This window comes from Ptychodera flava, chromosome 12 (genome assembly GCF_041260155.1).
Source record: "Ptychodera flava strain L36383 chromosome 12, AS_Pfla_20210202, whole genome shotgun sequence".
NCBI classification, from domain to species: Eukaryota; Metazoa; Hemichordata; class Enteropneusta; family Ptychoderidae; genus Ptychodera; species Ptychodera flava.
Genome location: NC_091939.1, coordinates 32,793,029 through 32,809,239, shown reverse-complemented (window position 1 = coordinate 32,809,239; position 16,211 = coordinate 32,793,029). Strand labels below are relative to the sequence as shown.

At 37.5% G+C, this 16,211-nt stretch overlaps 2 protein-coding genes across 2 annotated transcripts; one reads left to right on the top strand and one right to left on the bottom strand.

The window, feature by feature from the left end:
* Positions 1 to 565: 565 nt before the first annotated feature.
* LOC139145660 (cilia- and flagella-associated protein 119-like) lies at positions 566 to 7,315 on the bottom strand. Its single transcript, XM_070716945.1, has 8 exons — positions 7,167 to 7,315; positions 6,318 to 6,349; positions 5,623 to 5,688; positions 5,154 to 5,323; positions 3,909 to 3,979; positions 3,123 to 3,300; positions 2,305 to 2,418; positions 566 to 1,150 (listed from the first exon to the last, which is right to left on the bottom strand). The coding sequence occupies exons 1-8, from the start codon at positions 7,194 to 7,196 to the stop codon at positions 948 to 950; spliced, it is 864 nt and encodes a 287-aa protein (XP_070573046.1). The 5' UTR covers positions 7,197 to 7,315; the 3' UTR covers positions 566 to 947.
* A 349-nt stretch (positions 7,316 to 7,664) lies between these two features.
* LOC139145659 (uncharacterized) lies at positions 7,665 to 13,326 on the top strand. The gene is made up of 5 exons (XM_070716944.1): positions 7,665 to 7,922; positions 8,285 to 8,388; positions 11,301 to 11,462; positions 12,113 to 12,298; positions 12,962 to 13,326. Exons 1-5 carry the CDS (start codon positions 7,784 to 7,786, stop codon positions 13,280 to 13,282), a joined length of 912 nt encoding a protein of 303 aa, XP_070573045.1. The 5' UTR covers positions 7,665 to 7,783; the 3' UTR covers positions 13,283 to 13,326.
* The last annotated feature ends 2,885 nt before the right edge of the window (positions 13,327 to 16,211 follow it).

Genomic DNA, 16,211 nt, shown 5'->3' with positions numbered 1-16,211 from the left:
TCAAAATGTTCACATTTCAGTAGGTTGATCCTATTGTAATTTTAACGCATTCACAGTTATGTAGATTTGTTTTATTTGCGAATTTGTTGAAAAAGAAAATTGTTTTTTTAAAAATTATAAGTTGTTTTTTTTTGAAAAAGGAGGACGATTCTAATTCGTCAGATGCAAGCTGAAATTTTTCACAATTTGATAAAATTTGATCTTTTTTGTAAAGTTTACCACATTTACGCATGATAAGAATGCAGCCTTTTGAATGCAAGTGAAATGGTGAAAATGAACAATTTTGATACCGGATGTTGGAATTTTTTCACAGCGCATATTTGCTATACATGCATTTCTAAATTTATAACGGTGTCGGTACATGAAATAACACCATCCAAATTAAAGTGATTACAGTCAGGAGGCTGAAGGAAGTAACGCCTAGATCATCTGATTTCAACAGGAATAGGGTATTAAACTTACAAGATTAATTTCATATCCAATGTGAACAAAGGTGAACAATTTTCAACCATTATTATCATCAGTAAAGACAGAGAATAAATGAGAACAAAGGACATTACAAAGGTTAAATTGGAAACCATTTAATTTCTGAACTTCTTAAGAGATAGATTAAACAGTGATACAACTGAACACACTGTGGTATGTGTAGAGTTTTTCAAAACGTCCATCGTATTGACAAATTACCCAGCTCTCTATATTTTGAACATCTCTGAACAGCGGAAAATGCTTTGGCCAGGCATAGGTATTGTGTTTGACCCAGAAAGTTAAATGTCAGCAAGTTCTTTCCAGTCTTCTGACAATACTTCAAGAAATGAATCATCCACATATGTACACAAGAAAAGATATTGTCATCGTTAAAATATTACATTAAATATTTACACTGAGAAATACAATATGCAAGATTCCAAGAATAAAATGATAGAAAACAGATATGTACAGATTTATTTTCATTTTCCTTTTTTCCCCTGTCTGCTTCCGGCACGTTTTCCTTGCCCGCTGCCGACCCGTCCGTCTACTGACAACAATTTCTTTTGGAGGGCTTCATCATTTGATTTGATTTGTTCTTCCACTGAAATTTTAAGTTTTTCAATCTCTTCACTAATTTGTTGCTGTATCAGTTTTCTGAGTTCCTTCTGCGCTGCCGTCTCTTCTGAAATGCAGAACAAAAACATACTAGATGAGAAAAAATGAATTTTGCAAGAAACAGGAAAAACTTTGCTAGTTTTCACTCTCATGTTTAACTAGTGATTACTGGTACAGACTATTTTTGAAAAAAACTATGAATTTTTCAGAAATAACTTCCTTAGCGCTAATTGAGATTTCATGATTATATTGGTTTTCATAATATTTTAGTATTTTACCTACTTTTGACACAACACTATTAGGAAATCAATCCGCGTCTCTGCTTTTTGTAGTGAAGGTGGTACCTCATAGAAGTGTCTTTCTTTGAATGAAATGGCATCAAACCTTCAATGTGGATTGCTATTTAGAACTATTTGAAGCAAAGCCAGGCGCTGTATATGAAGTTGTGGTAAAAGTTCTGAAATTGTATTTTTATTTTGAGCTGACCCCATTGAGATGGGCACATTACAAGTCAGCAGTAACTGGGGTATTAAGGGTTGGCTTTATTGCATGGTGATGTAGTGTGTCAAACGTTACAGCTTAAAAAATGGTCAATTTTCATAATCTTTAGATGTACGTTCATAACATTGATATTTCAATTGTACTCTTCGTGGCATATATATGTCTGATTTGGGCTTTCATTCCTCATAACAGTGAACTGAAGCAACCGAAACAAGATAATATTGCCAATATTATACATGTATTACCCTTTCAAATCACTTATCAGTCAAATGGAACTGCTTTTGGAAATCTGGTTGCCACCATTAACTAAAGACAGACTAGTTAAAAGTTCAGACCCAAAGTGCACAACCTATATTTAAGGTGATTGCACCTCAGGGACAAAATTTTGCATGCTCAAATTTTTACAACAATCTGCTGGCCTGCTGTGTGTACTCATTATGAAGCATATGTAAACAAATTATGTTTCCTCCATCTCATGTTTGTGAAAATCTGAAATTTGTTTTTTCTCCATAGTGTTACCACAGGTAGGGTGCTAATGTTTGTTTCAAAGGCTGGTATATTTTTGGTAATTTATTTCCACAGTCCAAAACTTAACATTGTGAGGCTAATTTTTGTTCTTGATGATAAGTGGAAATGTTTTAATGTATCAAAGAGCAAAGTATCAGCAAAACTTAGAAAACTTTCAGTTTCGAGGCCCAAACTACACAATTTGCTCTTTACCTTTCACAGGTTCAGGTTGCGTGACTTCGCCGTCTTCATTCTTTTCTGCACCTTCTTCCGCCATTGCCCCGGCTTCTGCTTCTCCGTCTTCCTTCATTTCCTCATCTGCTGCCACTGATCAGTGAAACGATTGAAAAGTATGTTATTCTCAAATATACCTGATAAGTATGTTATTCTCAAAACAAAACTATTGATATCGGAGAGAAAGTTACCATCTATGAGTACAAGTGTTGTTTCCATATTTTATTGTGTGACAAAGGTAATGTATTGTGTTCTTCTGCCAACAGATGTATGATGTGTAGTCAATTGTCAATGCTGCAGGGTGTGCTTTACGGGCCTTTACCCTGTTACTTTAAGAATCTGGCACAATTCTATTGTTTTTAGGGCAAACTTGGACTGTTACATGAGTAAATGGGGGTCAAAGGGCTACAGTATACAGCATTAATACTGCTATAACATTTCTGGTTAGTACCATACATTGTGCTATCATGTTTCATAAACTTGATTGATCTTTGAGATACTGGCAGAGGATGTGTGGGTATAAATTAATATAATTAACTTCTGACCCTGAATTATGTAGCAGCACAGGTAATTGTTTTATAGAGACCAGAACTTTGGGAAAAGGCAAGACATGGGCATAAGTGAAATCTCGGTTGTGATTATAAATCACATGAAAAGAACTTTTGCAAATTACTGTATGATTATTCACAACAAAATCTGCTGTATATTTTTATTTTACATGAGCCTTGTACCAGGGAAGATTTTACTTGCTTTGGATAAAACTGCACAAATCAAAAAGCCTTTATATTTAAGCCTACCTTCTGACGGTGGAGGGGTGTCTGGAACGCCCTCGTAGGTCATTGCCAGGTCAAGTCTCACCAATGGCGTGAAGACGTACTTGTAAAGTTTGTGATGTCTGAAGTAGGTATTGACCACATACTCTGTAATGAGCTTGATCTGATCGGGGCTGAAAAGATTGACACTCCAAGGAGGCCTCTGAAAATCAGCAAATCAAACAACATGTCATTCAGCATACAGACACAGCAAACTACGGATGAGAGATTTCCGATGAAATGCTAATAGAACTATTGCTGGCCAGACAGAATTCTTTTCATTAAAATGTGAGAAATCTATATAAATATTATGTCATTTTACCATACACACAATACTTTTCACTTGTCACTCTCAGAGTTCTATTTTAAACCTGGTTCACACAGTGCAAGTAATTACATGTGTGCATTGCATAAGATATTGTATTGTATCGTATTGTTTTGTGTTGCATTGTATTGTATTGTATTGTAATTTATTGTATTTTTGTGTATTGAATTCTACTGTATTGTTCTGAATTGTCTTGTATTATTGTATTGAATTGTATTACATTGAATTGCAATCGTTTGTACTGTATTGTACCATAGCCAACTGTAAGTATTGTGTTACAATAAATTATTTAGCTATACGTAACCATTTTTGTATCTATTGCACACTACAAATTATCTGCTTCAAAGGGGATACTACAATAGCTTTTACTAGATTAGCTTCAAGTCATTGGGTCGATGGATAGTAGACACAAGTGAGGATAGCTGAACTATGAACTAAAATAATACCTTGACAGCGTGACATAAGACCAACTCTTTGAAGTAGCTGTAACACATTTCAACATTCCCAAATGGCGACTCTGCAAAATAAAATGTTGGATACAATAAATGATACCAGATGACATAAAAAGAAACAAGATTACCAGTAATTATGGAAGATGTCTAATGAGTACACAATGGTTACAGTAAATCATTTAGTGTATGTTATATCCAAAGCTCTCATAAAAGGTGAAAACTTTAAGGATAAAACAGCCAGTAAGTGCTTTATGCAAAATTTATTAGGATTGACTTTGATGCAAAACTTTTACATATGTATACAGGAAAGGCACTGATGCAAAGAAATTTTTAACATTTTCTACTAAACCAATGAACAGCACTTGTGAGACCATAGAACACAGCTTGAAGGGCCAGTAGTTGTTACTGTTCCAGATTTTTTCATTATTTTTGTTTTTTAATATCAGCTTCAGTTTCTTGTTCTACTCCATAAAGCATGTTGAGATACAAGAGTTGAGCTGCCTGGACATGTGAAGATTGCATTGTTATTGTTGACAGGTGAATTCTGTTGTGGACTAAAATTCAAATGTCTACAATAACAGTGCATTTTACATGCATTGACGCTGTGTGCACAAGCTAAATAGTTGGGGTTTTAACATGTGCTTTGGGAGTAGAAAAAGAACTTGACGTACAAAACAAAACAGTGAAATAAGCCATCGTAAGTTAAAGCCACTGGCCTTTAAACTTTTTGCCTTTGCTGTCTTTCAACAAAAGAAGTCGATTTTCTTCTACAGGCATGTGTTGTTTATGAAAGGGTCCCAGAGTTTTGTCCTCATCATATTTGCAGAATTCAGAATGGTAACTAATTCGACAGAGTTCCAGAAAAGGTTGATTTTTCAGTAATGAGACTGCACAAATATTTGGTATAGTATTGCTTTGAAACAGAGAGAAGGGACTCCATTGTGTTTCCTGTACAGTTCAGTTAACATGAGTTTTATGAAAAAGTTTGTTTCGGTCTTTGAGAAAAATGAAACGTGTTGTCTGTATTGTGATTTGTGAAATGCTGCCACTAATTTGACAGTGCAAAAAAAGACAGGATGGATCCTAAAGGTGTTTGTTTGATGTAATTTTTGTTTGTGTGTGTGAAACAATGGGAGACAGGAATAGGAACAGCTTGACCCTGGCAGTAAAAAAAGCAAATACCAAAGACACCAAAAAGAAGGCAAAATGCTCCAGGAACAGATTTACAAAGTTACTCACCAACAAGCATTTCATGAGTTTTCTTCACAATGGAGAAGAAAGAAGCGGTCTGTTCCTTGGTGAAGCCATGATCCTTAGCGAATTGAATAGTGTAGAAATAAAGGTCTATCAGGATTGCTGATCTAGGATTCTCCGTGTAGTCTTGAAGTCCAAAAATTTCACTCAAGATGCTGTACAAGGAAAGTCATCAGATGAGAGTTCATATTATGATCTAGAGAACCACTTCGCACAAAAACAAAATCTAATTATCATTTTTGAAATAGCAATAGACATATGATATCAGGAGCACAGAGTGAGTATTGTATGAAATCATATTGCATAAATTTGCCTTTCACAACTAATTTTGAATTAATCATAGAAACAGATGATGTTTTGACAGACAAGACCTAAAGGCAAACTAGAATCAAGAGAAAACCACGATGACTTGTGATGATCCTTACAAATTCTTATCCATATTAGAATGACAAACCTTTTAATATCCTCACTAGTCACTACTTTTTCCAGAATGTCCATCTGATTCACTGTCAGATCATCCCTACAGTTGGGAGAAAAATAAAATAAAATAAAATAAATAATAAATAAATAAAATAAAATAAAATAAATAATAAATAAAATGTTATCTAATCAACAAGTCAGACAATGTTGAGGGATGACATAATCTTCTGCATCTTGTCATTATCGTCTCTGCAAGGTCCAGTTATTTGAAACAACATCATCACTCTTCACTGTTTCATCACTTACATCACATACAATTGTCAGAGTGAAAATGATGAGGTATAAAAATCATCAAAACTTACAGTGGTTTGTGTTGAACCATGGCAATACAGGCAACTAGACATACTGTCAAAAGGTTGCAACAATATCAGTTGCAATGACGCCGGCAGTAATATCAGTCAACAACAGTGAATTTAAATCTGTGAAAATTGGAAAATTGAAAATTGTCCGAGGTCAGTATAGTCAAAACAACAACAAACATCCACACACATCCCGCTAGATGTCCTGAACGCATCATTTGAATATGAACGTAATATGAATTACCGGTAACTGGAGCATATTGCTTGAATTATCACATCATATAATGGAAAACAAGCATTGCTAATCTAAAGACTACGAACAGTGAAACTATCATTGTTGTTCAATGAAATAACATAGAAACTGGCTTACCAAATGCATACTTTGGCCTTATGCTGCCGCGGCTGCAACGGAAGTGAAAAATATCACTAAGTACTAGTATTAAAGAGAATCATTACACAGTCATTAATACTGTACTGTATGTTGGCATGTGCCTACTGGAAATCTTGTAAAATTGGTACATTTATTGACAAATGGAAATCATACATACTGCAAGAATGGGCATTGTTGGCAAGAAACATTGCTGTTGAATTTGATGTACATGTAGTTGATGATCATCAATACTACACAAACAGTGTCACAGTCACAATAGACACACCTGTATGCGTGCAAACCTGCACACATATGCACCATGGAGGTAATTACCACCTTTCATGCACCTATAATATACAATACAGTGTATGAAATGCAGAGCAATATAATATCATCGAGCTAGAAACGGACACACACACAACATACATACATATATATAATATCGACCTTCTTAATTAGTTCTTATTGAAATTTATATGCATATTTTTTAGAAAGAGCACGTTAGAAGGAGGGGAGCGGAGCGTGCATGAATGGGACTGTTCGTCAAGTTCAACCGCAGATCTCATTGAAATTTCATTATGAACCCAAGATGATAGCTTTCCCGGCAGACATCGACGATTGAATGTCGTAGCTGATGCGAAAACGTGGTTTGGCCCAGGTTGACATTCTGATAAAGATAGAATTAACACTAATAGCTGCCATTCACGTGCATCTCTGTGTGAACAATATCAGTGAGTGCGAGGTCGTGTTGACATTCGCAGTCGAATCAGATACACATCTGTGAACGATTCGCGAACAGACCATCGTATCGTTGTATACAGCAGCGCCTAATTAACTTGAAAACATTACCTGTGGAATCTTTGGTGCTTCTCCTGGCATTTCGCTCTCCTAATGAAGAAATATGACGACGAAAATACTCGACAGACGGCAAGGAATTCTCCAGCTCGGAAGGTAGCTTCCAATATGGCGGGTATCCTAGAGACAGTATTTGCAAACCTAATTTGCATAACATAAGAGGTTAAAGGTTACTTACTCAAAAGTTCGCTGAAGTTCACATCATTTATAATTTTCGCACGTACGTGTACTACGAGTACCGGGCGGAGATTAGGCTTTGGTATTGTGTTATCAAATTGTTGCTGACTACGCAAGGTGATAACCAGACTTTATGAGCGCAAAAGTACTGGTGCAGCATTCTCCTTCATCAGATGGACATTCCTCGCCAGCGCTGTGATTAAATAGTTTTGGCATTGATGAGAGCTTCGGTTTACTTTTTAGCTATATGCCCTTCACTGTGCGCATGTGGATGCACTTGACGGCAAAAGGGTACAAGCAAATGAAACTTGGCAGCGCCCTATTAACCCCACAACAGGTTAGAAAGGTTGTGCCCCGGAAATAGTTTCAGACTGACGCCTCGTCCTTTCGTTTCGCACAGAATACAACTAGATGCATGTACTCGTCAACCAAAGATGGCCGCACTACTGGCTGGTGACAGACTGTACGGAAAACATGATGAACAAATTCGTACGCTCATAAAGGAAAAGGACAAATTGGTTGAAATGGGGCTTGAAACAACATTTGTCAACTGTGTGAAACTTCTTGACTCGGGTAGGTTGACATGCTATGGCGCTCAAGAGTCAGCTTTCAATTGAATGCGAATTGTATTCATCTGCTCGAAACGCCCAGTGTTTGGTTGTTAAACAAGTGCTATCTCCAGCGTAAGTGACAACAGAGTTATTTTATATTGTTGGTAACATGATGCTGGCAAATAATTAGGACCAAAAACAAATTGAAACGGCTCATTATTTTGTCCTAAACCACTCATCTGAACAGGAAATGCGAAGAGTTCACATAGCTAGTTTATACCAGTCTGTCATCATGATGGTTTGTTCACTGAAGCCTGCCATAGTGCCAAACTCTTCAGGCCAACATTTCAAAAACAGTGACAATGTTGAATATTTCCTGTGCAGAAATACGTCGATTGAAGGAACCAGAATGTCACGTTTTAGGCGGCCAGTACAAGGCTGACAAGAAAATGGTGAAAGTTTATATTCCTGTGCAGGAGTACCCAGACGTAAGTGATTGATTCATGTGTTGTCGAGATGTTTTGTATTGTCACGTTGGCATAGCGACGCCAACGACGAAAGTGAAAGATGAATCGACGACTCTGTAGTGAAAGACAAGGGTCACGAGCGCAATTGTTCATATAAATAGTGCAAGGAAATGATAGTGTTCGTCACTTTTGGAGTAACTAGAGAAAAAAGTCACTAAAATCCCCTCAATATAATATAATATGATGTAATCGCAAATACGTTTTTACGCACTGTCAAATTACGTTTGAAAAGAGCTGGAAGGCCCTTCACTGAAACAGGCTAGATATTTCCCATACTGCAAATTGTTCTGTTCAGTTGCCTAATTTTAGACTGTTATACGAGACCACGGTAGCTGAGAGTTCTTCATCGATCTGGCTTCAGAATGACAACAATTTAAAACTCGATATCTATACGCGTATGTAGTTACGAGGACATCCCAAGGTTGGGTCGAATGGGCTCGAGCTACGGGCCGGGGTACATATGAGGCTGCATTCACAAAATAAGCTTACTGCTGGGTTGGGGGGGGGGGGGGTGGGAGTAATCGCGAGGAACTATTTTTTTTTCAAATCCCCAAGGCCCCCAGTTAAATGATCACAAATTTTAAACCCCCCTCCCCCAACACACACACTATCAATGGCAAAGTATTTACTAGGATATACGTGTGGGGGAAAAATTAACACATTGCGCAGGTTTGCGCGCAGATGTTCGACACTACCTTTCTATGACACATGCATAAATATTCTGTAGTGGTTATATTTTATGAACATTGATTCATCTATTCTCCCTTTTGGCCGTTGTTTATTGATAAGTATCAAGTCTCCTGGCCTTCGATGTGTTTCCTGATCATGTGTACAAGTGTGTTTCACAGTTATGGTGAAGCGTCATAGGACCCAAACTCTTCTTCAACTACCCCAGAGTCAGAGCTATCTATATCCATAGGCATCAGAAGGACAGTATCTGTATTACTTTGATACTTTTGACAATATTTTTGTTCAGTTTATCAACTTCCGTCTCGTTCTACTCCATACACAGCATGTTGAACTGTCCAGCATTCGGCTTGCGAACGCAGACTGTTATGTGTACTGTGCATGTTTTCATTGACAAATAATTTCTGCTGGATTCTAATTCATTTATCAACAATAGTGTTTACATATACAGGCTTTGTTGACAAGCTAAATATTGTGTGTTTCTGCATACTGTAGCGAGACCGCAAGAAACTGTATTTTATACATTGCATATAAATACTGAAAAAATTGCCAGTTGAATCTTCTGTCCCTTTACAAAATCTACCTTTCTTCTGAAAATTCATTTGCATTCATACTATTTCGGAATTTTAAAAAATAAAAGTGGTGAATGCGATAAAATATTCTCAGATTTTGTTTACTTAACGTTAGAACCGTTTGATGACATAAAAATTTTCATTAAATAACCTACCAAACTATGGAATCTGAAAATGTAAAAAAATTGGGAACAAAATATTTTCAGACCCCCTTATACCCGGAGCAAAACTTTGCTCCCCTTTTACCCCTAGAACTTTCAAATCCCCTGAAGTCCTTCAGCTCCCCCTCTCCAGTATCTGTGAGTTTAATCTTAGCTCTAAAATACTAATTGAAGGTTCAAAAAGCACAGAATCTGGCACTATAAGTTGTGAAACTGCACACAAACCATCATGTCCCTGCTTAGGGTCTGGCGACTTTCAAGAGTCACCCATTGGGAATGGCGGCCATTGCACGTTTTAAACGTTTAATAAATTGTATGCATTTTGTTGAGGCGCATACTGCCTTGAGGAGTTAATTCTTTTGTTACTTTTTTATGTCGATATTTTTGTTATCCTCGTTTATACTGGTTTGTAGCTCCGAAGATTTACGCACGAAACTCGTACACAGGAAGTCAGTAAACCAGGTAGACTGAAAAGATCCGTCGCTCTCTACGCTGAGCGGTAGAGAGCGCTGGCGTCCTCGAGCGACGGATCTGTACGCTCTCTACACTTTCTACGCTCTCCTCCTCTTTGAGGGGAGAGCGTTGAGAGTGTCCTGGAGTGACGGGGCTTTCATTCTGTAAACCAGGAAAAACAAGCAGTTGCTCTACTCTTGTTTTTCTGTGTGCTCAAAAACACACAACGACAGCCACTCCCAATTTTCATGATAATGTTTATTCATGAATACTGTTGTACGTTAGCAGCAACAGCAAAACAACAGCATTGAGAAATTAGTCAAAGCAATGAATTTTTGCTATAGCAATAACAAGAATATACCCGCGACAACAGTTGTGTATGTGGACCCCAACTTGCTATTCACGTGCAATGTTACGTCATTCGCCACTTTAGATTGGGTTAGTAACACAGGGAACATACATGGTACATTGCCTTTGTTCCAGGACTGGACCCTATACTAGACCTATTCAAGGGAACTGTAAGGGATTAATTAGAATCACCCGGAAATTATTTTTATTTGACCATTCCATTTGTTTATCCTGACAACCGCGCGACGATTTTGAAACACCAAGCCACTTTGTAGGATAATGTGGCACCCCCCCCCCCCCCCCCGAAAAAAACCCAAACAACCTATAGGCCTACTTCATGGCTAACATACAAACCACTCGATTCCTTGGCGTAGTAGAATGATTTACTGCGATATGATAGCTATTATTGTAAGAGAACCATGATGGAATTAATCATCTACTTGTCTCTAGTTCTTTATTTTTGAAGCATGGTTTTTTTTTTGAATTTTGAAGAACTCTTTCGCCGTTATGACAAGGCTGAAAAAGATAGTTCGAGTGTTCCCCGATACTTCATAACTGTCAAACGACCCATTTTGCCACCGTGCATAAATATTTTCCTAGGCAACTAGCATTTTCAATATTGCCGCTATCACCCATGCATATTTCCAAACAGGGAAACCTTATAGGCCGCCTGATCGGAAAGAAGGGCAGCACAATTCAAAAGATTCAAACTGAAACATGCACCCGTATAACCATCATGGACAAAGGACGAGAATGTCGTGGTCGAGGTCGAATCCAAAAGCTAGGATATTTGGCTCGATTGAGAAGATCAGGCGTAAGTATACCATTATCAAGGAAGACATGCTACTAACATTTCAAAACAAGAAACATGAACCATGCAATCCTTTGAACAGAAATCAAATGTGTGTTAAATATCAGTGAATCAAGAATAATGTTCCTAAAAGAATAATGACACATAGATGGGATCTCTTATAAGCTTAGTTTATAGGGTTGCCACTCAAGATGAAGTTTTACAATTCTAGAATTCCAGCACAGCTCGTGTATACACTGTCATGGTGTCTGTCACGTCACGGCAGGGCTGAGATTCTAATTTCCAAAAGTCTTTTTTTCCTTTCCCAAATGAAACCGTGGATCGATTCGTACAAAAACTTTGATGTCCCTGGGTAGGAATAACTTGAATACATTGATAAGTATATTGGGGATCTATAAATAAAATGTGTAAATATTAAAGTATACTTCACGGGACTTTTAAATGAAAAGGAAAATGTAAGCCTGTATATGCTAATTTACTTAGTTTTTCATAGATCTCTCTGTTTCTCAAGGTAGTACCGAAATAGTTCCATAGGCATAAATTTAAAGTTGGCAAGACACACACACGGTGTGATTGACAAAAATGCATACACACAGCACAGGATATTAAACATCTGAATGTACATGTGATTTATACGGAAATTCATATTACAGAGATATGGTGGTCTGTTGGGAAACATCAGTGATGACGACTCCGACGATGACACATTAACTGACGATGAAGACAAAAATTCAACCTTTTTGACAATCGTACCAGACTTCATATCTGAAGATTATCAGAAAATAAACGACTGTCTTGTTAAAGCAACGGCTGCTGTTAAAAGAGCCATGCTGCCTGAGGCAAGTTCTAATCTGTCGTTCGACTTCTTGTTAGACAGAGTTGTTTTCCGTTATTTATTTATTCATTCATTTATTTATTTTCACTTTTAATGAGCGGCCGAGTTATTCGGGGCTCAAATGCACCGTGAAATATTGTAACAGAGAAAACACATAAAACAGGAACACATAGGGAAAACAGGAACGTTTTCTTTATAAATTCTTTCAACATTGTCTTGAAATTATTTACACCTAGCGCATACTTCAAATCACAGAATAAAGAATTCCATATCTGTGTAGAACACAAACTTCCTGAGCGTTAATGGCGGCTTACAGTTACATCCATAAATGTAACGAAATGAAAATCCAGTGTCCTTTGTCATTGGAAATATTTGGATAGCCCTGTAGTAAATTTGTCAGGCTGGATAAATGAGGAAATTTCGTCAACAGCCTGGAAATTCAGCTTTGTCATAACATCTAGGTCTTGAAACACGCATGTTAACTTTCGATGACAATTTTCTATCACTTTGTGAGTTGGTATCATCATTTGTGGTTTTGTCTGCATATTAGACGGCTGTGAGAATGTTGTTATAGTGATAGATCAACGAACTTGGTGTGTATTTATTCAAATATGAAACTTTTACGATTTAACGTACATGTCATGTCTTGGTTTTGCTCTGATTTTAGCTTCCACCAGATGCACCGTGCTGGACGAGAGCTGTTGATGAACAGGTTTCAGATGCTGCAGGCCAAGGGACAGAAGACAAGGATGACGGGGGAGTTTCAACAAAGTCTAAATCGCCTGAAAACAAATCAGGAACAACTTTTCACTATGAACAGGACGCTAAAATATTGTTGAATAGATTACACGAGATGTGGAAGGAAGGCGAAATGTGTGATGTTGTGCTTGATTTAGGGACCGAACAAATACCCGCTCATCGGGTAGTACTATCATCACTTAGCCCATACTTCAAAACGCTTTTAGCTACTATAGACTATAGTCTATAGAAGCTATTGGGATGGGTATCCGTCCGGCGTCCGTCGTCAGTCTGTATGTATGTATGTATGTATGTCCGTTTGTGAGGCGTCCGTCCACTCAAATATCTTGAGAACCGCAGCACTTACTGATTTGATATTTGTTGTGTAGATGAAAAATATGATTTTGAGAAACTATTTTTTTTAATTTTTTGATATTGTTGAAAATAGGCAAATTAATGCCAAAAAAGGTGTTTTTGGTAAAAAATCTTCTTCTTCATAACCGCTGGTCAGACAGCTTTGTTATTTGGTGTACAGGTCCCTAGGGATAACCCAACTTAGATTTGTTCAAATTGTGATGAAATATGCAAATGTGTATTTTTAAGGATTTTTTTGTCATTTTTGGTCAAAATTTGACTTACATTGTATGTAATTCTTGTACTGTATAAACCCTATCAATTCACCCAGAAAAAAATAATTAATATGATTTAAATAATTGAATTAATTAGGAAATCATCAAAGCCAAAATAATTTTAGTGTGGAATTATCAGAACGTTCAACTTTTTTTGACAGTTCATAGTGAAATGCTTACCATCTTGGAGGATTAAAACATGTAAAGGCAACTTTCCTGAATCCCAACTTTGATATATTCTGAACCACCATTTATGTTATCTAAAAGAAATTGCTCATAATAGTTTGTCATGATAGGGTGGTCAAATAAATAGAGATAGAGAAAGTTCTAATTTCCATTTATGGTTGACTTGGTAAGGATAAAATAAGATTACTTTTTGAGGAAAAAATAAGAGTGGTCAAAGTGATAGGGTTTTTATGGTAAAGCGTGGCTGTAAAGATTCCTCATGTGCTATTTATAGCAATTATGCAATCTGTGTAAACAGTGCAATGAAAGTGTAACATGATTCCTTATAATGCTTTTGATGACCTTGAACTTCTTAAGTTTCAAACATTTGTCTCTCAGTGTGCTTTCTCTGAGTATGTACAGTCTCAACTTATTCAACAGAACTTACTTACAATGTTAATTTGAAAGTTAAAATGTGCTTGGTTAATAGGATGAAAATACAGATATAGATAACCAGCTGAAGATTCTTTATAACCTGACAGATATGCTGTTTTATTATGACGTAAATCTTGATTTAAGCAAGTCTTGTTTACTTTAATTAGAATGTAATTAACTCTCGTTTATTTGCTATTATAGACTAATATAGTCTGATGAAATATGCAAATCTTTATTTTTACGGAATTTTTTTCCATTTTTGGTCAGGCCATCCTGAAATGAGCTATCAAAGATATCCACCTTCTTCATCAATACATGTGTCACAAAAGGTTATTCTCTACATAACACAGCAGAGCTCTGTCAACTGTTGAGTCGCTTGTTTTTTCAAAACCGCTGGTCAGACAGCTTTAATATTTGGTTTACATGTCCCTAGGATGACCTTACTTAGTGAGATAATTTCATACAGTCAGGAAATACTTAATTTTGTATCCATGTCTATAGTAGCTTCAGGGACTTTGGCCCTATGTTTTCCACACCTTTTGGCGAGCCCTTCACTCAAGAGCAAGAAACAGTTATGTTTCACGAGCTCGAGCCTGTAGCAGCAAAGGCATTGGTTGAGTTTGCTTACACTAGGAAGTTACAGGTCGACTCGTGTAACGTCCAAGGACTTCTGTCCGGGGCAAGCTTCTTGCAGCTACATAAAGTGAAGGAAGCATGTGCTGCATCTCTCTCAAATGAGCTGTGTCCATATAATTGTGTCGGAATATCAGTATTTGCCCACTTGCACGATCTAACTGCTTTGAAGCAGGCTGCAGATAGGATGGTTGTTAGGAATTTCCTTGAAGTTGTTGAAGGAGGGGAACTTTTAGATGTTCCTTTCCAACCTCTTCTTCTACCATTGCTTGAAAACAAGGACATTACAAGCGCCTTCCCCGTCCAAATATGTGAGGTTGCTCTGTCCTGGCTTTCACACAACATGGCGGACAGAGAGAGGCACGTTGAGCAGATTGCTCAAATGCTCCCATTGGGAAGAGTCACACCAAACTATATGAATGAGGTCTTCACGCAGAAATACAAAGATCTTCTGCAGAGACCAGAATTTCGGGACGAGCTTGAACAAGCGAAAACGATCAAACAGAACCCGGATGGTCATGTTTGTAAGGAGACTGAGAGTCATTCGTCGGTGAAGCTTGGTACAATAGATATTGACAGAGAAATTTGTCTTGCCCTGGATAGAGAATTATCCGACGAGGATGTTCTTGATAAAGGGTTACATATTCCCTGTGTGAAAATTGGGGAACATGAAAAAAGGGGACAAACTGAAACAATGGCTTCGGCTGTGTCATCATGTAGTTTGTTTATTTCGGTATGCCGTAGATTTGATAATTCTGGTGACAGTCATATCAATCCCTTCCAATTTACAGGAAATGGAGAGAGTTATCGCAAGGCTGAATTTTCTGTCACGGACAATCGCTTTTTGAATTCTTTACTTGCAGCATCAAATTCCCTGCTGTCTGTTGGTGGTATTGGAACAGCCAGACTCGGTTATGGAAACAAGTACAGAGCCGAAAAAGATGCATACAAGGTGCAGGACGAAACGCACCACTCTTTGGTGCTCAGCATATTACGGGGTTCAAAAAAGGATCGCAATGGTAGGGCCTTTACCTCTTTAGATATCTCCAGCGGAAAAGAAAGGACACTTCCAGAAATGAAGTTCGCTCGCATTGATCTTGGTACTGCACTGTATAATGGTCGTGTCTACGCTGTCGGTGGAGGCATTATGCTCCATCCAGATTACTCCGGTGGTGTTGATGTCGATCCAAACAGCGTGGAATGTTTTGACATGGAAGGAAGTGCATGCGACTGGACGACAGTTCAATCTATGTCCAATGCACGTTACAGCACTCGGGCAGCTGTCATTGGAAACCGCCTCTTTGCAATCGGAGGAGG